The sequence below is a fragment of the Ailuropoda melanoleuca genome, chromosome 10 (assembly GCF_002007445.2).
Source record: "Ailuropoda melanoleuca isolate Jingjing chromosome 10, ASM200744v2, whole genome shotgun sequence".
In the NCBI taxonomy this organism is placed as follows: domain Eukaryota; kingdom Metazoa; phylum Chordata; class Mammalia; order Carnivora; family Ursidae; genus Ailuropoda; species Ailuropoda melanoleuca.
The window spans coordinates 99964627-99990371 of record NC_048227.1 but is presented as its reverse complement, the minus strand read 5'-3'; the positions used below and the strand labels follow the sequence as shown (position 1 = coordinate 99990371).

Below are 25745 nucleotides of genomic sequence, written 5' to 3'. Positions count from 1 at the left end.
TTCAGTTTTCTCATCTGTAAAAAGGGTATAATACAAGATTATCTGTCTCATATGGTTGCTATGGGGAAAAAAAATAATGATACTGTAACTACTGTTGGACTGGACAGTCAATAAATACAACCTTTCCAGGAATAGAGAGAAACTGTTCCAATATTAGTAACTTTTTCATCAGTGAAATTTTTTTATATATTGCATCATATGTCTAATTTTACTTTCATCAGGCACAGATATTCAAATTTATTTCTCAGAGTAGAAGGAAGCATTGACATTAAAAAATGTAAAAGGTATTACCTCAGCTCAATAGCAAAATTTACTGTACAAGAGTAAAATCTGTATGGTAAGAAATGAAAGAGTCTCAGAGTCACGGCTGTCAGGCATTGCCTAGGCACCTCTGCCCTCCCTGGGCTCCACAGTCGCTATGCTCTGTGCACGCCTGGAGGGAGAACTCTGACCTCCTTCCCCTGAGGACTGAGGGACCCTCACCCATTTGTCATTCAAAAGGCCGTTTCTTTTCAAACATTTGAAAAAATGGCCGAGCTATGAGCCCTAGGAAAAGGCACCTTGCTAAGATTGTCAAGTAAAGCTGAATGTCCACACCCTGTATTTCTAGTGCCGTCCAGGATTGTCATGACCAAGAGCTGTCGCAGAGCAACAGCCCACCAGACGATGTCACAAGGACATGCTTCTTGAGCGAGGCGAGTGAATGGCCGCACTCTTGAGTGCTTGCTGTTGGTTTTAACCAGCAAGGGAAGAGTTTCGCACTGGGCAAAATTGAAGCAACTTTATGGGTTTTTTTTATCCTTTTTAAAATTTTAAGTTGATTGGTACTTTTAAATTTTCTTCACTCCTTCCTAAATTCCTGGGTTTTGATAAAATTGTGATGGTTATTGGTCTGTTAAGGAAAAATCATGCTTAAATCTCGTAACGTGAAAACTAAATTTGAACATCAAAAGAAGACTGCATTAACAATCTTTTGCTATAAAATGACCTACTTCAATTTCTGTCTTTTTCCCAGTATTAGTGAGATAGAAATTTGGAATATTTCTTTAACAGCAAAAATACAGAACATAGAACTGACACTTGCCTCGTGCTGCCGATTTAACTATGTGATAAGTCTACAGTAACATGTAAGAGGAGGCTATAAATTTGTCATGTGTATCACAACCGGTTTCAAGGGGAAAAAAAAATGAGTTAACTGAACAGGGAGTGAGCTGCACAGAAAGCAGCCTCTGGAAAGCCGAAGAACAGGATGTGGTCCGTATGGGGCACTGTCCAGGGGAAACATGAATTCATGGGCCAGACGCATCTCACCTCTAGAGAAGAGAGGCTGAATTGAGCTTAATTCAGTAATAAGACTGATTCGGGACTTATAACAGTAGAGACTGAAATCCTCGGTCATGGTGACACCAAGGATGTCATGGGCCTATAAGGTACTCTCAAGTAGCTAGGGGGCCGCCAACAAGTGATATTTACATGTTGTTCCTCTTCAACCGAAATAGTTGTAACATTATTAATGTGTGATTCACTATTTTGGAACTGCATATTTCAACTAGCTATGATTTGGAGTTTTCTGAATTCATTGAGAAACGTATTTTAATGAAGGGAGAAGGAATATTTCAGAAGGCGTCTATTTTAGAAAAAAAAAAACCCTTTCAAACTTTGGAAAAAATACCTTTTATCAAGTAATTTAGAAATAAAAGTCTCAGGGTGCCTGGGTTGCTCAGTTGGTTAAGAGTCTAACTCCTGGTTTCGGCTCAGATCATGATCCCAGGGTCCTGGGATTGAGCCCTGTGTCGGGCTCTGCACTCAGCGAGGAGTCCGCTACAGATTCTCTCCCTCTGCCCCCGCCCCCGCCCCATGCGCATGCATGCACATGCACGCGCACTTGCTCTCTCTCAAATAAATAATTAAATCTTGGAAAAGAAAAGAAATAAAAAGTCTCACCAGACTCACCTACTTAAAAGTTCCCTGCTTCCTAAAGCACACACTATACAAATTAAGGCATAAACCCAGGGCTGCATCAGCATACAGCAGCCACATGTGGTGGTCCAGACCCTCTCATACGAGTGAGTGAGAACTGAGGGGAATCTAAGCACACACAATTATTTAGTTGCCCAAGGTAATACTGCTTATTTATAGCAAAATTAAGGCTAGATACCCATTTTCTGCAGTTAGTGACAAATACGTAAAAAATATTCGTGGTCAGTGTGACAGACACTGTTCTAGAGAACACAAAAACAAGAAATATAAAGGCTATAAAGGTGAAATTTGTTTCAGCTCTCTTTCCCCCAAATTCATTAATAATTAACATGTCAATTACAAAACTCTTTTCTATTTATTAAAGCAAGTCTCTACGGCCCTACTTGGAAACCCTTTGTAGGGGTAGTTACTACATGCACTTGCTTAAAGGTAGAAAGTACGATTTCATAAAATATACTGCAATTAAACATTTTCACACATTTAGATTGGATTCACTCAATTTGCATATTCAATAATTCAGATTTTACAGTATTAATATACATTTCTAAAAATCTCCTTCTTAACTTCATAGAAACTTTTTTTTCTTCGTGTCTAGCATCTTTGATGTATTTCTAAGTCTATACTCCCAAAACGTTCCTTGCTCCTCGAAGGCAAGTAGTTTGTCTTTTGCCTCCCCAGTGGCTCATGAATGAATGAACCAGCAAGGAGGGAGGCATGGGACCATGTGAGTGGCCTCTGAAGTCTCCTTCGGTTTGAACCCTGGCTCTAACACTTACTAGCTGTGGGACTGGGGGTCAATTACTTACCCTGCTCATTTGGAAAATGGGGATAACATCACAGCTTCCCATTAATAAAGAAAATGGGCAAGTCTGCCTGAATGTGAATCCTGGCATGACAGCTGCGCATCCTGGTGAAGCTGTTTACGCGCTGCATGCGTCAGTGTCTTCATCTACCAACTGGAATCATACTGGTACCTATCACAGAGCCTGTTGTGAGCAGCCACTGAGTTGGTCTATGGAAAACACTTCAGGGGCACCTGGGTGGCTCAGCCAGTTGCGCGTCTGACTCTTGATTTCGGCTTAGGTCGTGATCTCGGGGTTGAGAGAGTGAGCCCCGTGTTGGGCTCCGTGTTCAGCAGGGAGTTGACTTGGGATTCTCCCTCTGTTCCTGCCCCTGCTCTCAATCTCTCTCAAATAAGTAAATAAATAAAATCTATTAATAAAACAAAACAAAAAAACACCTCAAACAGGACCCAGGACACAGTAATAAATGTTGGTTGTTATTACTAATAACAATTTTGGAGAAGCCATTCCTGATAGTGGAAAGGCTTAAAAAAAGATTGTAAGATATCTTCCTCTGAGATCTCTTAAAAACAAAACGAACCCAGAAGAAAGTCATCTAGTTTGGAATGGAAATAGAAGATGGGACTAATAATGGCCTCTGTGGGTCAACACAAGTGATTCTTTTCAGAGACCTTAAAACATGTAACACAAAATTGTAAGCTGAATGTTTTACTACTAATTTGAGTATGTTGTTAATTAAGAGGGGGAAGAAAAAAAATACCTCATTTGTGTCGTGCTTGAAAAGATCAACGAAGAGAGAAATGCAAAAGTAAGGACACTTTTGTTGACTTGAACAATATATTACAAGCGTTCGTTTCCTGTGGTTTAGTGTTTGCTGGAGGAGAATACAAGGAGGAAAGGCAAACCATTCTGAGTTGAACACAGAGTACCAGGACGCTGATTTTAAGCACGCAGCACTGGGAGCCAGTCAAGGGACCCAGGAGGACATGAACCTCAGAGTGGATGTGTGCGAAAGGTCACTGCGGAGAAGAAGTGGCAGATAGGAGAGATGCAGGCTACTCAATTTCAAAGTTAGAAAGTGTTGAGTATGCAAATTATCCTCCTTATTCTAAATGGTTCTAAATGGTTCAAATATCAACCTAAACTCAGCCTTAGAAGAAATCCTTTCATATAACCAAAAGGTTATACAGTGGATCCAGCAGGTGGCATTGATAAAAGGCTGTGGAGTTGAAGCAAGATTTAGACTGCAGAACATCAGAACTGGAAGCAAATTCCCAAGTAACATGATCAAATGTTCTCATTTTCTAGAGGAAAAGTAATTCCCAAAGGGCAAGTAATTTTCCAAGGACATATAGCAGTTTGGATGAGAACCCTCACAGGTTCAGTGCTCTTAAATTATGAATCTTAACTTTCAATTATTCTGGAAAACTGAGGGTTTTATTCGGAAAAGAAATCCATTCTATAGAAATGGCCTTTCCTGCTATTAACAGATAGCGTAAGCGCTTTCTTAACTGTTCACAAAAGACTCATCAGATAGTCAAGGTTCTATCTTCCCTTATTCTCAGAACAGCAGAGGATGAGGTTGCAAGAGTGAATTATTTAAGAGAAGACAGACCAATTTTGAAGATTACACGAAGCTCTTGTGAGTTTTAGCGGTTAAGTCCCAGACCTTTAGCCACTCCCAATTCTGAGAACAGATATGACCTTGTCTCCAATTACATTCTGAGCCCAAGTCCCCATTTTCTGTGTATATCACAATGTACAAACTGCTTTTCTAACTTTCACTGAAGTTTTCTCCTTTTCACGAGGGTCAAAGAAACCCATTTTTTTTTTTAAGATTTTATTTATTTATTTGACAGAGAGAGAGACAGCCAGAGAGAGAGGGAACACAAGCAGGGGGAGTAGGAGAGGAAGAAGCAGGCTCCCAGGGGAGCAGGGAGCCTGATGCGGGGCTTGATCCCAGGACCCTGGGATCACGCCCTGAGCCGAAGGCAGATGCTTAACAACTGAGCCACCGAGGTGCCCCAAAGAAACCGTTTTGAAGACACCTGCCAGATGGGTCCTGTGGGCAGTGATGCTTACTCCTGAGCGCCTCACTGACCTGCCTCCACGCAGTGACAAACGTCTCCATGTCACAGCCTCTGGGGCTGCCACAGAGCAGGGCACGTTGCTACCGTCAGGGGGGACCTAAATTCCTAGGGTTTACTGAAACTAGTATCACAGAAAGCCATAATGACATGGTGTAAAGGGAATCAAGCAAAACACAAAGAATACATCCACTCCACATATGGACAAAGGCAGGAAGGGGCCAAGCACAGAGTTTTGTTTTGGGGGTTCTAATATAGTTATCCCAGCCAAAAGAAAGGGCTGGGATGTAAAACAGTAAAGCAACTCGAGGCAAGGAGACCGTGTGATGTTGGGAATATTGAAGGTGCTGATGATCTTTCAGAAAGAATCTTTAAGAACAAGACAAACACACTGATAACTCCATTTTCAGACTGTGAAGTTCTATAAATAGAGAAGCTTCCCTAAGGAACACTGGGTGAAAAGCCACGAAGGTGCCAAGGCCTTCTCAGAGGATCGATCTCTCCTTGTGAGGTGCTTGCTCCGTGGCTGGAGACGCTCCCGAACCTCGACAGAGCTCAGTGGCCTGCTACACACACACAAATGTCTTCAGAAAAGAAGACTTGACTTGACCGGAGGACACCTGACTTGGCTGTTGTTTTACTACAGTTTCCTAGTGGGCATTCATCATCTTCACTTAGAATATTCCTGATATTTTTGAGGAAACTCTGGGAATTATGCCAGATTATCTCATTCTCTCTAAATTATCCATTAATGTCTAATTTAAATAAACAAAACATAAAGAAGGTGCGAAATTCAAAAGCCTTACTGCCCAAAGTGTCTTAGAAAAAAAAATATATCGGGTTAAAAACCTTGATAAAAGAATCCTCCATGTACATGACAAAACATACATCAACTTCCAGGAAGGCAGAATGTAAACAGTGCATTTGGGCATGGTTCCATTATCTTTTGAGGTTTGCCTTATCTTCCATTTTTTGTTTTTTGTTTTTTTAAAGACTTTATTTTTAAGTAATCTCTACATCCAACGTGGGGCTCGAACTCACAGCCCCGAGGTCAAGAGTTGCCTGCTCCACCAACTGAGCCAGCCAGGTGCCCCCTGTCCATTTCAGGCTTTGTTCTGTCTTCACAGAGTAAGACTTGGGACTGACTGAGAAAACAAGAGCTACTCTTTACTGGACACAGAACTTTGGAGACAAACTGGGAGTGGATGTCACGAGACAACAACCTTCTGAGTGCTGAGCACATTGTTACAAAGATAGTGAGAGAGAGACAGGGGACACAATCAGAATTCAACATAATGAAACCCAAGTTTTCAATCAGAAACTTTTTGAGGACGAGGCCTGTGTCTATTTCAAACTACATCACAGAAACGGATTTACTCCTTTATTAGTAACACACATATGAAGCAGCATTTACCAGAGTGTCTGATGCATGAATGCTTAATGAATACTTGCTATAATTGTTCTTCCCATCACTGTGGGCAACTGAAGGACTGTGGGTTTGCATTAACTTCACAAATCTGTCAGGTAACAAATAATGGGAACTTAAAAGGTGTTTACGATATTAAGACCTTGAAGGACTAACATACTCACAAACCTTCTATAACCTACTGCAATGCATTTTTGAGAAACGTTTACCTTGTGGTCCATACTGGCTCATCTGTGGACCATAAGTCCCACTTGAGTTACTCTGCTGAAAGCTACTGATTCCAGGATGCATCTGACCTCCAGGAGAAGGATGAGGCGACATGGATGGTCCTGTCTGTTGAGGTCCATATTGAGACATCTGAGGGTTTCTTTGTGTGCCTGCCATAAAACCTAGGTGGGAAATAAATGGAAATATATAAGTGCAGGTGACAAAATGGACATGGAATTGTGTGGAAGGCGGATGGGGAGAAGACGGGGTGCCGTGAGACTCCCCTAAAGAGACATCTAAAGTGGGGGACCTGGGGGGGCCCCTGGGCCTCCCCCAGTCCTAACTCTGAATGCCCATTAGAGTTCCTGGGAACCCAGTGGATCGTGGGCTTGAACTAGGGAAAGGGGGAGAGAAGAGGCAAGGAAGCTTAACCTCTCTTGGAGATGAGGCCCCTACAAAAAGCAACAGTAACACCTAGGACCCCTTTACACTGCCAGCCTTCATTCCTACCAGGCCGGACACGTTGTGTGCCCCCTCCGAGCCCCTGCGTCCGATCTCTGGGATGCACATCTCCGGCTGCCTAAATATCCCACCCCTCTTCTCAAGGTCAGGCCAGTACCCTGCTCTCCCCTGCTCGGAACTGCTCTGCCCCCTGATCTCTTGAGCAGATCGTTCACGTCGACAGCTACTTGAGTGGGGCAGACCCATGAACCCTGGCTCATACCACCCCTTACAGGTACACTGTGAACAAGGGGCAGGTTTGGAGCAGTTTGGAAACAGAACTCTAACTTCCTCCCACAGACCTACCATGGCTGGGGTCACCCCGTCTCTACCAGTGGCACCAGCACTCACCCAGACGCTCCTGTCAGAAATCCCTGACTCCCGCGGTTCCCTCCTCCCTCCCCTTGTTCCCCAGGTGTGTACCCATCCTGTTGCCTGTGCTTCTGGAATGTCTCTCAGGCTGTTCCTCTGCTCTACTTCCACTCCTGCAGAAGCCTGGCCTGCTACCATCTTCCTTCCTGCCACCCCGCGCTCTACTCAGTTTTCTCAGCCTCAACCACCACCCACTCCCCACTTTGCTCCTTTTGCTTCACTTTCACAAAGTTGCCAGAATCATCTTTCAGGAAGAAAAAAAGGAAATCAGACCATATCTTTCCTGCACCAAACCCCTCAAGGCTTCCGGCGAGCCTGGAAACCAAATGCAAACCTCTGACCACGGCCTGTGGTGTCCTCTGTAGTCAGGCGTTGCCGTTCCACTCTAACTCCGTGTCCTGTGGCTCCTTGCAAGTAACATCAACAAAGCATCATTCCCTCCTGCCCCCTTCCTGACAGTGCTCTTCCACCTGCTGATTTCCTCTCACCTCCAAGCCCCTTCGGGGGCTGCCCGCCCTGTGGCCACACCACCCTGGCCGTTTCTCACAGGTGTTTCTTCATAGCACTTCTCATAACCTGCCATCATTTTACCGTATTTGGGACTCACTTAGCCTTCCTCTCCCCACTAAAACCTCAGCTCCGTGAGGGCAAGGATCAGGTCTGTCCTACCGCTGCGTCCTACAGCGGCAACGGGGGGTCTGGCACATGGCAGCTAACTGAACGAATATTAAATTCTTCACGCACCCCACAGACCGCGGTGCACAACAGCTAGTTGTCCAAATGGATAAAGAAAATCCATCCTTAAATGATGCAGGACCATCATGTCAAGGCACATCCACACCATCAGTAGTTCGGGCAAATATAAGCGAGCATGTAGAACAAGCTGTGAGAGGCTCATGGAGACAGAGTACCCCAAATCAAGACTTTTTCTCTAAGAAAAAGCTAACATCATCCAACTAGCATACTAAGGAAGGGCAGTTTGAATAACAACTCCCAGAACCCAGGAGTTCGGGCTGGTGAGAGTTCTCACATGCCAGGCGAAGGCTGTAATATGCTTCAGAGCATAGAGGGAGCTGGTTTCTTCCAGAGAACCTAGGGCAGTAGAGGCCAAAGAGAGTCTACTGAGGCAGCTGGAGGGAAGATGATACCCAGATCTCAAGTTGGCTTCAACTGAGGGGGATAAACGAGGTCGGACATTTATAAAGGCCACGGTTTATATTTTAGTTAGGAATAAAAATGATCTTTCAACGTTGCTTCTGTCTAAAGAGAGAGACAGAAAATATAAGTAAGTAGAGCTGTTCCTTATTATCTTATTCCATTTATTTATAAAGATAAGTCTTATGAAATTGGGCTCAATTGGCAGCTCCCAGATATAAATCATCATAGAAAATGTCTGCTTTTTCAAATCTGAAAACAAACAGAAATCAGTGCACTAAAATGACTATAAATGATTGCACCTTAAGCTGTTTCATGAAATATTTATCTAAGCTTTCCTATAAAATTCTCAAGAGTTTCATATAGGGTCCTGTTTAATAAAAAATGTGCTTAAATTCCATACAGATTGTGTGGGTTTGTCTTTCTTTTAGAGTGTGACTGCTGTCTTCTTCATTAGTTAAAGAAAATAACATTGTCCTTTTTTTGGGCATGAAATTTCACTTCAACCATGAAAGTCTCCACGCCGAAGGATTTAGAACCTCTGATAAAACAGTACATCCTTGGGTTATTGCTGCCTCTGGGACACTTAACAGGCTTAAGGTTTGTTCAAATGAGTTCTAAGAATTCTTACCTGGCAAGTTATTTCTTTATTTCTGACTACTTACTCAGTCCTTAAAAATGCATATGCCACGTTCCACTTGAATTATCTCATTCATCACTGGCATTTTGCAGAAAATCAGGTTTGTGAAAAGATTCCACAAGAAGTAGAATATTAAAGCGAATTCAATGGAATATGTCCCAGCATCAAATTCCACAACTCAGAGACAAGGTTCTATGGAGAATGGAATCCACTCTCCTCCTCCGGAAGTTAAAATCGTAAAGCTACTCTTTTCTGTGTATCGCTTTTGCAATGGCACCACCTACAAGAGCTTCCTGAAATCTTGTTTTATGTTCTTGGTGAGACTCCTCTCTTTCCACGTATTCCCCAAGACAATGAAAGCAGAAGGTGACATCACTTGCTCGACTCCCTTCTGAGCTAAAATCACTAATGTGGTCAATTGGGAACACGAGGCCTAGTGGACGGTCTGTCTGCGTCACTACCTCAGCATGTACTCGGGGAGACAGACACATAAAGAAACATCTATGGTGTATATTGACTGAACTAGCTGTGAGACCTTAGGCACATCTTAATTTATCTGAGCCTCAGTTTCCACATCTTAAAATGAAGATGAGGTTGCGTTAAGATCAACCAGAATAAACATGTGAAGGTGTTCGGCGCTCCAAAATGGGATACAGAAAAGGGACTGGATCCTACTTTCCTGCTTTACGAAGTGCCACGAATACCTTTCAACTCCTGAATACCCCACCTATTCAGACATACTTTCTAGCTAGAATGCACAAGCTAGTTTTCATACATTTGTTTTTTATTTAACTATGTGGAATCCATGTTACTCTAGTACTTGTGTAACTGTCTACAAATTCGAAATACGATACAAACGTTTAGGAACATATACATACATATACATACATACTTGCAGGGACGGTGGGATACGTTCCAGGACCCCCAGAACCCTACGTATACTATGCTTTTTCCTATGCAAACACACCTATGATAAAGTTTAATTCCTAAACTGGGCACAGTAAGAGAGGAACAGCAATAACTAATATGGAACAGAACAATTACCACAAAATACTGTAATAAAATCTGTATGAATGTGGTCTCTCTTTCTCTCGACATCTTGTACCATACTCATGCTTCTTCTTTCTGGGATGATGTGCAATGATAAAATGCCCACATGATGAGATGAGATGAGGGTGTGAGGGTATGACGTAGGGGCTGTGATGTAGCATGAAGATACTACTGACTGTCTGAACATAGGTCAGAATCATCATGGCAAGAGGACCATCTGCTTCTGGAGCGTGGCTGGCTGCGGAGACTGGGAAAGTGAAACCACCGATGGGGGGTGGGGCGGGGGGAACTACTGTGTCCCTCTCTCTGACCACTGAGTTCCCCTCGCCAAGGACAATGGTTTGCAATGTATCTTTTTGGAGGTGTTTTATAATTTGTATTTGATTCTGTATTTCTCTTATCATGAGTAAAGGGGAACATTCTGCTTAATAGCTGTTTTTTGTTCCTTTTCTAGAACCATTTATATCATCTGCCCACCTTTCTGTTAGTCACTCTATGTCCTGACTAAGAAGTATCTCGTCTTGCAGATACAGCTCCTATTACGCTACAGTGATATCGCTCACTGAAGCTCTTGTATCTGCTGTCCGCGGGGGATGTGGTCCTTCGCTGAGATCAACGGTAGCATGGACCACCCGCTGTCTTAGCAGGAAAGCGATATGCTCTGACTTGCGTTTCTGAAAGCTAATTCTGTTATAACCTGCAGCATGAAGAAAGGACTGTAGGAGACCAGTGAGGACACAGGTACAGTGAGCTGTAGTACATAATCACAGTTAAATGACAGCTGTAATCCTACCAAAAAAGGCTTCCATTATGGACAGAACTGTAATTTCCAAAGGTTACTGAATATTACCAGAGTCTAAACAAATTGATGAAAAATTTGACGACAACAGTTAGCTAAAAAGGAAGCATTTCTACTTTTCATTCTAAAGACAGAAACTCCGCACGTCTATTATTTTCACCCTCATCTGTAAAACAGGGACCACTATCTACTTCACAGGGATGCTATGGGGATTAAATGAGATAATGCAGTGGACATCTGGAATAGTGGCCTTTCGATAATTATTAGCTGGTACGGTTATTACGCATTCACAAAAGAAAAGCAAGAGAGGCAGCTCGTGCGGCAACCGGAGCACCGGGGCTGGCTGTTGGTTCTGGCCTCCCGTGTCTGCTGTGCCCAGGACAGCAGCTAACCGAACTTTCCGGCTTCAGTTCGGGCACCTGTGAGGCCGGGAGGAGGGGGAAGCATGGTACTTAAGGGACACTCTGACTTCAGCTCTCAATTCTGCCTTCAGCAGTTCTTTCCCTAGGAAAAATCTAATCAAGTTTGTGATTTTCATGTATATTTATTTGGGATAGTTCTTGCTTTGTTTTGATTTTAACCTTTGTTTTGAATGAAATAAATGTTAAAATGTTTCCCAAAACCAAATTCCAACCAAGAATTTTCTACCTATTTATGGTGACATATTTATTTGATTGTATTTTGCTTCTTTTAGAAAGTTATTATAAAACGACAGCTTGCGACATAGTTTGTGAATAGAAAAACTGACAGCTGAGAGAATAAAGCTGCTTTTTAAAAAAGGTGTGAAGTTTCGCTGGTTACAAGCCATCTGAATTTAGAAAACCAAACTTTCTAGTAAGGGAAATTTCAAAAGTCTAAAATTCATTTCCTATATATTATGAAAGTATATTTTATTACTGGATGTATTATTGCATGCCCCAAGTAAGTCTCTAACGTGGGGAAATACAAATTTTGGATAAAGTACCAAATGAGATAATCATTATTTACATTATACAAAGTACTTACTGAAAAATCATAGAAACTGCATATGAAAATATCGCTTAAATATTTCATCCATACCATAAATCCACAGGTTTATATACATGAATTTACTATTTCTGAGCCCTTCATGACACGCGTATACAGTCACACACACTTGCACTACCACGTTCCAAATGAAAAAAGGTGTACTTCTGATACGAAAAATTAGAGCTGCCCTTTAGGAAAAGAGCGGGAGAGAGGGAGGGAAAGCTATACTCTCAAAGAAAAGGTGATGCAGTGTAATAGGAAACACACACAGTGCATCTGTTTGGAATCTCGAGATGTGGGCCAGGAGCTGCCTCCACAACCCACCGTGTGGACCCATGGGCTCTCGCGTGTGTCACAGCACTTCCTTCCTTCCAGGATCATTCTGAGAGTCAAATAAGGAAAGCATATGCAGAAGTGCTTCTCTAAACTGAAAGCCACTGCAAAAACGCGAGACAAAGCCATGACTATTGCCTTTGCAGTGATGCCGCGAGCCCTTCCCTTCACCGTGTGAGCTCCAATCTCAGCGGTCACGCTAGGAACCCAACCACACAGCCTTGGGCACATCTTCTCCCCCCGAGTTCCAGCGTGGCTCTGACACTCACGGAAGGTGGCGAGGATGAGAGAGCGCTGAAAAGAAGTACAAGATATGATCCTGGTCTCAGAAAGACTAAAAATTTGGTTGGGGAGCAAGTAAAACCTATCAGCGGGGAACGATGAGCAAGGCAGCGTATGAAGCCACTGAAGCCGGCGGCGGGCAGCGTGTGAGGCAAGGGGGGTACGCGCCGGGAGACAGGCTCTGCCCCCCTGAGCTCGCGTGCTGCTGGAGACAGACACGCAGCAGTGAATGGGGATATGGACAGAAGAAAACAAGTTCGGGGGCCACGAGGGTGGAAGAGGAGGACCCAATTCAGACTGCGACCACCTGAGGCCTGACTCTAATAAAAACAGGTCTGACCAGCAAAGCTGATGTCACCATGTATATTCTTAGAAGCTACAGTTTCTGCCTTCGGCCGAATCCTAGAGGCACTGGGGCACCTTCACCCGGCCAGCTCTTTTCCCGGGCGGAATATTTTACCTCTTTCTTGAATTTCTCCCCTGCCCGGCTCCTACGTGCCAGCAAGCGACCAGCACACGGGAAAAGGCAGCACCAGCTCTCACGACGTCCTGCCCCCTTGCCCAAAAACACCCATGTCCATGCCCCGACCTCTTGCGTTTTCCTCTCAGCAGAAGGAGATCTTTCACTCACATGCAAGGCCCGCGCCTTCCCTTATGCTCTGAATCCCGTCCTTCCTTATCTCTCCAGGGACCTGTCGATCGTGTTTGTGCAAAAACTAGTCTCTGACTCTTGAGTGCTTAACAGACTGAAGTCCAAACTTATTAGGCCAGCACATGAGTCTTTCCAAAATTGGCCTGACCTATTTCTCCAGGTCCGTCATGGCGTCCCCACTTGGTTTCGATCAGACACTTTTTTCTCCCCGTAGGCACCAGGTTGCTTTAGACCGGCAAGTCTTGGCGTGCTTCTTCACTTAATAAATATTTACTGACGACCTTTCGTGTGCCAGGCAATGTGCCACTCACCATCAATAAGTTGACATTTAATGAACATATATCACTTGCTAATAGCTTTGTTGTTTATTAGCTCATTTAAACTTCAAAACAACCATGAAGACACCAAGGCTCAGAAGTATTAACACATTCTTAACCACCATCCATGGTGAAGAAATAGATTTTATATCACAAGCCAGTGTGTGTATGTGAGCCTGTTTATATGCTCACAGGCAGCTTCACATACATGCTGCTTCACAAAACAATTTCCACCCTTATCATGTGAAATGCACTCTGATATTTAAAACATTTTTTTTTCAGTTAAAAACTCACAAATGGGAGGCAAGTTTGAAAACAAAATGCTGGGGCGCCAGGTGGCACAGCGGTTAAGCGTCTGCCTTCGACTCAGGGCATGATCCTGGCGTTGTGGGATCGAGCCCCACATCAGGCTCCTCCGCTATGAGCCTGCTTCTTCCTCTCCTGCTCCCCCTGCTTGTGTTCCCTCTCTCGCTGGCTGTCTCTATCTCTGTCGAATAAATAAATTAAAATCTTTAAAAAAAAAAGAAAAGAAAACAAAATGCTAGACCGTGTCCTCTACTGAGTATGCGCTTTCACCGTGTGCCCACCAGGCCATTGGCCTCCGTGCAACCCACACTCCAGTCCTTCCCGGCCCCCGCTCCTGCTCTCTTCCACGGCACTCCTCAGCCTTTCAGAAAAGCAGGCACTTTCATATGCTCGGAAAGCACCATGCGTGTGAGCCGAGGCAGAGCAGTTACCACACTGCCATCGTCTTGGGCTCATGTGGCTGTTTTTGCCCCAAACCGTGAGTGCTGCAGCTTGCAAACACATTCTCTCCGCATCTGTGTCCTCGGGACCACGCGAGGGGCCGGCACAGAGCTGGAACCAAATATGTGTTTTTAATGAGTAAGAAAACATCTTCATTCAGAGCCCATTTACTTTTACTTTACAAAAGGAGACCTTCCTATAGGAGGTGGCCTGGCTCCCCAATTCATAGTACATTCGAAGAACTGTTTCCAGGGAAAGGAAGACGGCTTTTCAAGGAAGGCACAACTGACAGCTGAACGCCCAACAAGCAGAAAGCATGGTTGTCTCTCTCCCCTAATATCTGCCACATGCATTCACTTGGTCCATTTCCACTGTTGCTGCAAAGTCAACTTGTGGCTTCGCCACTCACAGTTAGGGGACTTCACGCTAGTTAGTTAATAGTTAGGCCTGCTTCCTTTTCTGCAACATGTGGATGACAAGTGAGCCTACATCCTAAGATTAGATGAGAAAATGTTATGAGCAACACGCAGCTCAGGGCCTGCACACAGAGCAGGGGCTCCAGAAGTGAGAGCTGTTATTAGTCATATTATTTTTAAGACAACCCACCATTTATTTCCTGTCTGAATGACTCCCAAGTTTCCAAACTACCTTCCCTTTGCCAGGCTCCCCTACAAACCATCCATCACAGCAAAGCCAAAAAGTGCTGCAAGTCCCTGGACCGTGGTGAATTCACTGAGGTGACAAATGCCATACCCTGCGAGCCACCTGGCAAACAGCCTGATGTCCTTCCCCAGGTAATGCACGCTCTGTGTCATCGTGCTGGGCCTGCCTGCTCTACACCCCCCTCCAACAGAGCCAGTTAGAGCTGATGGGTAGCTTGCCTCACCCAGTTGACTCTCCAGAAAGCATTGCCCTTTTCCAGAGAGCTAGTTCCAGAAATAATTGGCCGGCCATGTTATTTGGCTCAGAAAAGCTAAGCTTGTCAGTTTCAGGCCACTCAACCAACAGCTACAACACTGATTAGCTCTGAGTGGCATAAGACTCAGCATACATCCTTCCTGATCTGGCAGATTCCCCAGAGTTTGCCCACTGAAACGAGAGAGAGGGATACAGAGAGACAGACAGAAATATCAAGGTTCTGGTCAAGTGCCTGAATTGACTCTCAAGGTAAAGAGCAAGGATCTTGACTTTTGTTGACCACTGGATTATAAGGACCTATGACCAATGACTAGCTTGATAAACATTTATCCAATGGATGAATCAACCCATTAGGTTTGTGTGTGTGTGTGTGTGTGTGCGTGTGTGTGTGCATGTGGGGGGTTGGTGGAGGGGTGGTTAAAGAAGAAGATGATTCTCTTTCTACTTATAAGGAAGACCACCCAAGACCTTGGGCCAGAAGGGAATAGTGCTTGCTCTTTGGCTGGGGCCCTGTCATGGAGCTCTAGAGCTCACATGAGAAAAGCCTGATCCTAGCCAGGCTTGTTTCCACCACCTAGTAAGATGCTAATAACTTGCCCGAAGGCACATTGTGTTAATTTAGATATTTAATTACAATTTGATAATTTTTTGAATGCTATATTCTATGTATCCAATCAACAGCTAAAGATGGGAATGGAGGGAGGGCTGCACGAATCTTACCTGGAATCACTCAGTCTGCATGTTAAGGATTGTTTTCTTTCTTTCTTTTCTTTTTAAGATTTTATTTATTCATTTGAGACGAGAGAGAGAGAGAGAGACACGGCACAAGCAGGGGGAGCGGCAGGCAGAGGGAGAAGCAGGCTCCCCGCTGAGCAGGGAGCCCCGTGCAGGGCTCAATCCCGGGACCCTGGGATCATGACCTGAGCTGAAGGAAGACGCTTAACTGACTTAGCCACCCAGGCGCCCCAAGGAATGTTTTCTTTAGGGTCATTATTCTATAGATATTTACATTAGTAACCTTGGAAAATTCCAAGACAGACAATCTATTCTTAATACATGGCAGGGTAAGTAATGTTAAGTCTAGGAAGACTGCTACTGATCTCTATAATAGAGACCAATACTGGAGACCAAGCCAGAGAGACATTTTTCCTTTCTCAATTAAAAAAAAAAAAATCCCCTCATTGACATCTTAGAAAATTGGTCTAATCGAGAATTAGCATTTCTAAAATCTTTTTTTTTTATTATTATTATTAGATTAAGTGAGTTTTTAGGACCTTCCGAATATTTTCTTCAGCACTGTAGTATTTGCGGTTTATTAAGTCAATATTTTTTCCTGGTTTTAAAAAAAGTTACAGAATTTTTTTTATTAGAAAAAAGAAATCGTTTTATAGGAAAGATCCAGTGTTACTATCTAAACCTTAGCATATTAAAAAAAATTAGAAGAAACTGATTTACACAACCATTATAAACAAAACACATTTTCCATATAAGAGATGAAATGAACACAAACTATTTTTTATGCTGTAGGAATGAAGAAAAACTCTTCGTTGGACAAGACGGAGATATCTTTAGAAGGACTTCAAAAATTCTCAGAAACAGAACAACATTATATTTAAGATAAAAAGTAAAGAGGCCAGAAGGCATATTTGGGGGAGATGAGATAGAGGAAAAAAAGCGGAAAGCTCCGCGAATCCAAACAGGCAACGGCAGGTTGTCACAACTCCGGACGGTCACTGATGGAGCAAGGGGTCATCTAATGGGAATGCATCCCTAAGTTGAAGGGTGTACAAATCTGATTTAGAAACAAAGTCAAAGACATAGTCAAGCAAAAATGGTAAATCTCAGGCTATTAAATTGGGAGGCATTTTAACATGGATCTAAGCCTCCCACCGCACATCCTCTTCCTCTTCAGGCAGCACAACAAATTCTACAGCAGTCAGTAAGAGACTTTAAATCCTGTTGGAAAACACAGGGTCAAACACAAAGCCCAAACCACAGCTCATCCTGCCCATGAAAGAGAAAACGGCGAAGGAAGAGCGCGAGTGCCCAGGCTAATGCAGGGGAGCGAGAGAGCACAGAACCAATCACACAAAAATGTGATTTCTTCATCACAGGTGCTCTTCAGCCAGCAGAAAGCTCCAGCACGGTCAGGACACCAAGTGAAACACCCGAGGTTCTCCGAGCCACCGGAAAGCAAAGCACGTTTTTCCTTTGGCACATGGACAATTTGTTTTCACGTTGGCATCTGTTAAAAATTCACAGAACTGCCTTGTTTCTTCAAGCCAGTTCAATAAAAGATGTTTCCCCACATGTGTGAAATAATGGTCACACGCTGTACCACCCTAGCGGAGAGTCTCCCGACTATAAAGACAGAGCGATTTCTCATCCCAAATAGGTGTCAGATCCCCATTTGGAGAGAAAAATAGATTTTAAAGAATATTCTTGTTACATTTTAATATCTCCAGTGTTTATTTGCCTGCCTGCTTCTCTTCACAACATGCACTGCTTTGAGGAAGACAGGAACTAATGACCCGTTCAAGGCTGTAACCCAGGCCCCCCAGTGCTCTCCCAGCTGTGCTGCTATCAGGCTAACTGGCAGAATCGCTCCCTCTTCCTTCCCTGCCACTGTAGCGCCCTATATGCAGAGGCACAGACGCGAGCATCTACGTTCTCCCCATCCACCCCCGCGGAACCCTCTCAGCCACTGACATCATCTATCACTGGGCAAATGAGAGTCCGGGGAAGGATCAGACTGATTACCCAGATGGTACATGGGGGCAAAATATCCGGCCTTTCCTTACACAAATCTTTTGAGTGTTAGCTGCAAGAGTCCGCTTCGGTGCAGAGAGCAAAGACAATTTTGTGTGTGTTCCTATGTGCTGGAAGAAGCAAAAAACTGCTTTTTAAGGTTTTCACAACCCAGGTCTCCCGTGAATCATTTGTGCCTGATGCTTATGTTTATTATTAGCATTTGCACAGGGCTTTGCAATTTATTTTATTTATTATTATTATTATTTCTAGAGAGGGAGAGAGAGAATCTTAAGCAGGCTCCATGCCCAGTGCAGAGCCCGACCTCACAACCCTGAAATTATGACCTGAGCCAAAATCAAGTCAGATGCTCAACCGACTGAGCCACCCAGGCACCCTAGGCTTCCCAGTTCATAACCTTCGGTTACAAGGTTGCATTTGATCCATGCAACAAATCCAAAGGACACTGATCCTCACTTTACGTATGAGGAAGCAGAGATTTAATTTCTTGTCCAAGGCCACAAAACGAGTTAGTGGTAAAGCCTGTACCTAAACCCAGGTTTTCTGGTTCCAAACCCCCTGAAGATTAAAATGAGGAAAAGCATGTACGACACGAGCACTGCAGGTAGGAGAATGAACAAGGCCACGGGTCCTCACTGTCACAGAGCTCTGGCTGGGGAGAGTTCCACGGATAATACCGGCAATGGGTCCTGAGCACTGCCAGGCTGCACTGGGAGGGTGCCTGGTTATGGGGGCACCACTGAGACAGGTAACGTTTCATTCATTTGTTCATTTGTTCATGCAGCAAATATGGACTCACAGACCTACCAGGTGCCAGGCTACGGAGTGCCTCAAGGATCAGTAAAGATGGGCAAGGGGGGGGCATGCCGGGGTGGGTGGCAAAAATGACGGAGAGGAGCGTTTATATATAAAGATCCTAAAAGAGGTTCAGCTCTCATCTCAGAGATGAGAGGCAGAGGGGTGATGAGTGGTGAGGCCAGAAAGGCCAGAAAGAGAGGCTGGCATGGGGTAAGAAGAGCCTCGTAACCACGCACCTCAGGGCAGCCTTCCTCCAACGCAAAGAGGAGGCTCCCAGGCTGCAGGGAATCACATAATCTAACCAGCCGCCTGGAAAGACCATTCCGGACGCAGCAGGGAAAGGGGACCGGAAGGGGNCCGGGGGGGGGGGGGGGGGGGGGGGCTGGAGTAGGGCCGTGACTGCAGACACCAAGAAGAGGGGATGCATGGAACACACTGCAGGGGGTAGAATTCATAGAACACGACTAGTGGGGGGCAGATGGAAGAGAAAAAGGCATTAAGGATGCCTTCTAGCTTTCTGGCTTGGGAACCTGGGCAGACAATGGTCTTTTCCCTGAGGTAAGATCCATAAGGCACAGAAGAAAACACATTATTATAAATCAGTGCATGTAATACACAAAGTGGAATTTACCTAAGATCCAGATGTTCTCAAATACCTTCCGTGAAGAATAATGAGCCAATTACAAATGAGGGTTAACTATTAGAAGCAAGCTTTAATTGGCAATTCAAAAAAATTGTTGCATAGAGCAAAACTGACAAAGTTATGCATCTTTGAAAATATTCTAAAATTTAGACTGATGATTCCTCAGTGAATATAATCAACTTTTATTATATGTGGCATTTGTTTTCCCAGCTTTTTGGTGAACAGATCTCCAGACAGCGGACTGAAGAGGAATGGAACAATAACCCTGATACAAGCCCTATGCTGTTACTTCCTTGACTAGGCTAGCTTTGGCTGGGTCCACAATCCAGCCCAGAGGCACAGCTCTGAGGCTGAGGAAATTACAAACAGCTTCCTAGATACTCTCTCTTGTATGTGACCTCCCATTTGACTTTATTTTCATCTGTCACGGATTATAGAAAAGAGGTCCTCAATTAAGAGCAGAGGCTGAATTAATTGCATCTGGGGGTGGGGGCAGACGATCACTAATGCTTTAACACATTGATGTAGACTTACGCAGAAGTACATTTGGAAAGTGATACATTTTCTCTTTTTGAGAATAGCCTTGTGCTCACAGATGGTAAGAACACCTTTACACACGAGGGTAATTAGAAAGATCCAGTAAGAGGACACTTTCTGACAACTAACATATCCTATGAAAACATTTCAGAATGTGCAGATTTACCGTCATATTAAAACTGAGAATCCAATAGAAAGAGGAACAAAATAGTTTTTGTGGTTTGCAAAAACTGAGAAAAACCCTTCAATTCTACTTCTAACTCCTTAACGATTATCCTGGTGGTCTCCATTTTTGAGCTAACTTGTTAATCTGTTCTTGAAAATTAAGAAGTTAGATCAATTAAGATATTCAAAATCATTTAACAAATTTCAAACTAATTGTGATATAAATATTGCCATGAAACCAGTTAGTAGCATTAAAAACTCTTCCAAATTTTTACTTATTTCCGTTTAAATATTCCTAAGATATAAAGAGCCTGGTTAGGGTAGGGTCGGGGGGTGGGGGTGGCCTCTGGACAAGTCATTTAATGCCAGGCTCCAGGTGGGAGGACTCCAGCTCAGCCTGACGTCATGTCTGTACAGTTATAGAAATATATCTGTGAAGGATGGGGAGCAGAAGTGGCAGCTTACATCTGGTGCAAGATCAAAGTGCCCACCACGTTTTAAGAGAGAGAAACAGTGTACACCACAGTAAATGAGCTATCATGGTAAAATTGAGACAATATTTATTAATACGGTAAGATTTCTTAATTTAAGGACACAAAATATTTTGTTCTTTGGTTGTTCTGTGCTCTGAAACCCTTGGAAACTTCTGAATTGGTGTGAAGGCTGCCCTGTTTTGTGTTGCCCAGCTCAATCTTTGTTGAACATCTATTATACACGAAGCTCTGCTGTAGACATAGGCATACAGAGTCTAAACAAGATTCAGTTCAGGCCTTCAAGAGCTCAGTCTAATTAACAGTAAGAGACTCGATTTATCTTAAGAGATCTCTTTTCTTGCTCTTGGCATTAAAAAGCAAGAAAGATTTGCCCTAAGCAAAAAGGATGCGCCTAGAAATTTGATGAGGAATTCTATGTGGACTTTAGAAAGAAAGTAAAATGCACCACTAAGGAGTGAGAATAAAATTATACCAAGTCAGTTAACATTTGGGATTAATAACAGAAGAAAAAATAGAATAATGAAGACATATTCTACTCAATCTACACAAAATAGGTATATTTGAAACCTCATACTTGTGACGTATGCAAATTCTGATTCACCTTTTCAGAGTGGGCACACAAGAACAACATCTCAATGTCCAATCCCACCTCTGTGCTACACACTTTCTCTGGATAATGGCACTAGCTATATTCATAAACATGAAGCTGCTGGGGCGCCTGGGTGGCACAGCGGTTAGGCGTCTGCCTTCGGCTCAGGGCGTGATCCCAGCGTTATGGGATCGAGCCCCACATCAGGCTCCTCTGCTATGAGCCTGCTTCTTCCTCTCCCACTCCCCCTACTTGTGTTCCCTCTCTCGCTAGCTGTCTCTATCTCTGTCAAATAAATAAATAAAATATTTTAAAAAAACAAAAAAAACAAAAAACCATGAAGCTGCTGATAAATATCACCGTGAAGATCAGGTTCCAAAGATGGGAGTTTTGGGACTCTTCAGATACACAGCAGGGTCATGAATGGAGTTTGACTGGATTTTGTTACTTTCTCCTTGTCTACTGTCCTTGTGTCCTCAGAGTAAACCCACCACTCGTCTAGCTTGTCTAATCTGCCGTCACTGGTAACAGTGCAAGCTGATTCTCCATCAGGTATAGTAAGCCTGTGTGCTTTGACTACGACTCTTTTTAAACAGTAAAGAGAGAGAAGAAAGGCTGTCATGTAGGTGGACAGGAATGAAGGCGGGTGAGGGGGGTGCTATTCGGTAATTCTGGAAGATTTCACACAGGATACCTTCTGTGCAGATCTGATGGTCACAGATTGGTGCCAAAGAGCCGCCTCCAGCAACAGAATACATTTCCTAGCCCATCACAGTCCTACAGAAGCGTCCACTCTGCTTGTGATCCGTGTCCAAAAGGGAAAGTTCGTAGTGGTTCTGCTTTCGGCATATCTCAAGGACTAATTAAATCCTCATTACTACCTTCTAATTATTCAAATGCTATGGGATTACCCTAAGGAAGTCCCTGCTGGCGTCCCAGATGAAAAGGGTTAAATCACCTATGCTGATTCTGAGAATTCAGATCTAGTTCAGACCTTCAGAAAACCACCAGCATTACCATGAATATTTAACTAGACACCACTGTGAAAATTAAAAGGGAATTCAATTAAAAGGTTTTCAAAAAATTAATTCTGACCTCTCTACATCTGTCCAAATAAATAAGCCTTCTTGAAACGTTTTCACCTAATTGCTAATCCAATAACTAGAAGGGCATTTGCTAGTTTCATTAAGTTTAACATTTTACGGGGGTTAAAAATGCAATCATTTTAATGTTAATAATAATTATACTTATTTATCTACTCCTATGACTGAGTAGATATTCCCTCCAAGCCCTCTTGGAAAGAAAACAGGGCAACACATTAAGAAGCCATTTCCTATTGCTCTTTTCAAATTTTAAGTTCTACAAGTTGAAGATTACACAAGAAGGATAAAACTAACCTAAACTTGTTAGCTACAGTTTTCTCGTAACACTTATTTTAATATTTTAGCATTATCCGGACACTTCCTCCAATGCCTTAGGTGGCATAATTTACACTGGTTTTTTTTTTTTTTTTGGTGAAGGGCTTGCTTTAACAGCAATTCTGCATTTTGTTATATGAGGACTACAGAGGGAAGACTGAAGATAAAACCCAGTGGCGAATGTGTTACAGAATACTAAGCTGAAGTTTTGACCTTTCTTCTTTTAAACTTGTATCAATAATGAAGCAGGTAAGACCAAAGAATTTGAACTCATTCTCTTTATTCAGTTAGTAGGAGGTCCTAGCACCACGTGAGGGGCAAACAGGCGAGCGCTAAGCCAGGTGCTGTCCGGGAGAGCAGACCAGAGTGTAGAGACAGCACTATAGGACAGTGAAGAGGCCAATAAATACCTAAAACGTTTCCCTTCTAGGCCATATCCATATTTCCTTACAAATACACCTTTTGTAGATGGAAAATATAAAACTGCAGAAATTCAGTTATGTTTGCCTACATACAATGTGGGGAAATGGATTTGTGACTGGCGACCTGAGACAAACTTGACCCCAGAACCACCAGATCGGAGGGCACTGTAGGGCTGCTGGGTATCTGGGCAGCATACCGACTCTGCACCTGACTCCACAACCACCTCTGGGAAGAAGACATGGCCTTGCAGATACCAACCAGTGTGGTTCAGATCCCAGGACAGCTTGAGGTTTGCAAAATTCTCAACAGAGTAGAGAGTTTATTAATACATGTTCTTCCTGAACAGGAATCCAAGGACCAAGCAGCAAGGAATGATGGCAGCAAGTTCAGCTTCCCGAGCCTGGAGGGAGCCAGGCTTCCGGGTAGAGTTATCAGTACTGCTGTCTTCATGAGGATTATGGGGAATACCCAGAAAACCACACCCCCAAATAGAAGTAGGCTGCATCTCTTGCTTTGTGCTATTATCTTTAGGCAAGTGTGTTTCAGATTCTTCACTATTAAAGAAAATCTATTCCTTGTAGATACACTGAAGAATTTGTGTGTAACTGGAATCTTACTCTCTTATCTTAATCTTACTAAAACAAAACAAGTGCAAAAGGAATTGCTCAGCTTGGTTATTTTAGTACTCAGCAGTACAGGAGCTATGTTCCTATCAAGGTTCATGGTTCCTGAGAGAGAATACTTTTTTTTTGGGGGGGGGGGTTAGAAGATGCTAACTCATCAATATTACTTTTTTCCTGTCTGTTTCTTTCCTCACTTCCCTCAATAGGGGCAGGGGGATATATCAATTGTAAAGGTATAAATGAAGATAAATTACTTTTCAATACATGGGAGTCAACACTGGGGAATTTTCTAGCAAGTGTTTTCTCAAATCTACTTTGTACTGTATATACTGTTGGTACACACCCAATGATGATGAAACAAACGAGATAAATGTTATATTCTATCAAAGCATTATAATGACTGTCATTTGCCATTAAAATACCTGATCAAATATCATCAAGAACTAACCTTTCTTCCTAGATTTTAACAAATAATAAAGCCATTAAAAAAAGCCTTGCTATCCAATTTGGAGGAAATTCAACTCATTCATGGCAAAGTATTTTTTTTTTTTTAAGGTTTTACTTATTTGAGAGAGAGAGAGAGAATGAGCAGGGGGAAGGATAGAGGGAAAGGGAGAAGCAGACTCCCCACTGAGCAGGGAGCCCAACATGGGGCTCAATCCCAGAACCAGGGGATCATGACCTGGGTCGAAGGCAGATGCTTAACCAACTGAGCCACCCAGGTGCCCCAGGGCAAAGCATCATTTACCCGCTATTTGGAAATACAAGGTTTTCCTGTTTAGGGGGCTGGCCAATCAACAAAGGGCACATAAGGGACACACATAACATCTTTAGCAGCCTTTCAGAGAAAGTTTGGGGAACGTATTCATAAAAATCAATTCAGATTTAGCAAATTATAAAATGTATATTTGCTATTTGAAGGAAATGAACATTGCAACTACCCAGATTGTTATGTATCCATTACCAGTTACCAAAACCACTACACACAATGAAGATAGAGGGAAAAAAATAACAAACATATCTACACAATGGTTTTTATATAATGACACCAAAAGAAAACTCTAGATTTTGCTTGCCAATGTATTTACGGTAAAAGTTGTTTTTTTTTTTTTTAAAGATTTATTTATTTTAAGGGAGGAGGGGCAAAAGGAGAGGGAAAGAGAGTCGTAAGCCAACTCCATGCTGAGCACGGAGCCCAGTGCAGGGCTTGATCTCAAGACCCTAAGATCACCACCTGAGCCAAAACCAAGAGTTGGATGTTTAACCTACTCCACCACCCAGGCGCCCCTGTAAGTTAAAAACTTAACTACGTTTCCTCGTTGTGTCACCATCGTTCACATTGGGCTTTCTACATTTTCAAATTTCTTAAACACGTATCAGTCGGAAGAGGTTAGGGGGACACATTGCTGGATGATCTGAAGGGGTTTCTCTCTTTTAGTTCTTAGCAATAAAGGTTAGAATTGGACTTCCAAATAAGGAACCTCTTACCCTTGAATGCTTGGCAAAGAAGCGGACTCCCCCGGTGAGAATGGTGTTACAGGGTTATGGTGAGGATTAAAGGAAATGACAAATATCCTCATCTTAGCTCTGGGTCTGGCCTGAGCAGGTTTTCAGTGCAAGTAATTTCTCTCATCCTTTATTTTCTCCACTTCCCTGACCCGGCAACACAACGTAGGTGCAACCCAAGGCCAAGTAAAGGAGTTTGGAGAGAATTCCCCTTGCATGGTGCTAGTACGCTCTCCATGAACTTCCAGATGACCAGAGACCCGAGGAGTTAATACAGAAAACAGATGTGAGGTCCAAGACTGGTTCACAGGAAGGTACAGTGGAAAGTTTAGAGAAACAAATGCACATACCACACAATTATTAGAGCATATTACAGTATCATTATAAGGCAGTGGTTCTCAAAGTATGGTCTTCAGATCAGCAGCATCAGCAATAGCTGGGAACTTGTCCAAAATACAGATTTTAAGTGGCCCACCACAAGCCTACTGAGTCAGAAATCTGGG

The 25745-nt window shown here is 43.2% G+C and overlaps 1 protein-coding gene across 6 annotated transcripts in view; it reads right to left on the bottom strand.

Moving 5' to 3' along the window:
* ARID1B (AT-rich interaction domain 1B) overlaps positions 1-25745 on the bottom strand; it is a 383300-nt gene that overhangs the window by 66750 nt on the left and 290805 nt on the right. For all 6 annotated transcript variants that reach the window (XM_034669369.1, XM_034669370.1, XM_034669374.1 and 3 more), the window contains one exon: positions 6506-6685. In XM_034669369.1, the coding sequence (XP_034525260.1) occupies positions 6506-6685 (180 nt within the window). The remainder of the gene's footprint in view (positions 1-6505; positions 6686-25745) is intronic.